Source organism: Trichechus manatus, unplaced genomic scaffold (assembly GCF_000243295.1).
Source record: "Trichechus manatus latirostris isolate Lorelei unplaced genomic scaffold, TriManLat1.0 scaffold00183, whole genome shotgun sequence".
NCBI lineage: Eukaryota > Metazoa > Chordata > Mammalia > Sirenia > Trichechidae > Trichechus > Trichechus manatus.
In genome coordinates, this window is record NW_004444119.1 from 899,620 (window position 1) to 900,871 (window position 1,252).

Genomic DNA, 1,252 nt, shown 5'->3' on the forward strand with positions numbered 1-1,252 from the left:
AAAAAATTTATGGACACCTATAGCTGTCACATTTTCTAGTCAATATGTTTTTTTTTTCCATTCAGTTGGAAATTATAACATTTTCAGTAAATATAGCAGCATAACAATGAAAATCAGACCCAGAGGAGTTTCTTTGCTATCTCCATTGCATGAAAAATTGGCCTTTTCTTCAGAGAGAACTTACTGAAATAGAAAAAGTTAGACTAACAGGCAAGGAGCCCTGGTGGCATAACGGCTGATCATTTGGCAGCTAAGTGAAAGGTTGGTGGTTCAAACCTCCCTGTGGCTCAGCAGAAGAAAAGACCTGGTATCTGCACCAGTAAAGATTACAACCTAGGAAACTCTATGGGGCAGTTCTACTCTGTCACATGGGGTCATGTAAGTCGGAATCCACTCATCACACAACAGACACACAGGCCTGATTAAATAAAGTCAGGTGTGGCTGTGGGGTGGGAGGAAGAGATGCGTCCGGTACCCGAGTTGAGAAGAGTGCGCTGGCCTCTGGGGAGGGCAGGCCCTGGTGTGCCCCCACTGTCGGTGGCCTGGGAGAGCTGCCCCAGAGGAGGAGGCTGCTGTGCTGGCTGTAGGCCGCAGGATGTGGCTTCGCTCACACCTGTGCCTAAGCCGATGCCGCAGCAGCACAGCACACAGGTAAGGAGCAGAGGCCTCTCTCTCACTGGGCAGTGCTTCCGGTACCACTGCTGCCAGGGGACATGCTCACTCCCTGTTGCCCTAAGCCTTGTCTCCACCATGCTGCCGTCACTTCAGTTTGCCTGATGTGCCGCCTGATGGGGCCGGTGACGGCTGGGGGGCACCAGCTGTTTGGTGGCACACCTGATGTGCAGCCGGCTGGGTGACCGGGAGCCATGTTAATTCAGGGTAATTTATGCGTCCTCGCGGCAGGTGCGAGGCCTGTCAGCCAGCCGGATGCAGGCTGGCAGTTGTCACCAGGGCCTGGAGGTAGCCCGCATCACGACACATCAGACAGATGGGTGATATTCTGTGGTGTAATGCTGTCTTCTGTTTTCCCTCCCCCCCAATCCCTGCACTGTCACCGCAGGGACGCTCCGGACGCCGGCCCGCCAGGGAGACCTCGTGTGCGCAGAGTGTGGGAAGTGCTTCACCCAGCCCAGCCACCTCAGGGCCCACACACGGGCGCATGCAGGTACGACTTCCTCCCGTTCCCATCACCCCCTGTGCAAAGGGGTCCTGGGGGCACAACTGCTTCTGCCCATTGCTTTATTTTCCATGA

General features: G+C 54.8%; 1 protein-coding gene across 1 annotated transcript in view; it reads left to right on the plus strand.

Moving 5' to 3' along the window:
- The window catches only part of ZNF516 (zinc finger protein 516), a 110,405-nt gene that overhangs the window by 107,214 nt on the left and 1,939 nt on the right, over positions 1-1,252 (plus strand). The window contains exon 6 of the mRNA XM_023741570.1: positions 1,061-1,165. Coding sequence (XP_023597338.1) covers positions 1,061-1,165 — 105 coding nt within the window. The remainder of the gene's footprint in view (positions 1-1,060; positions 1,166-1,252) is intronic.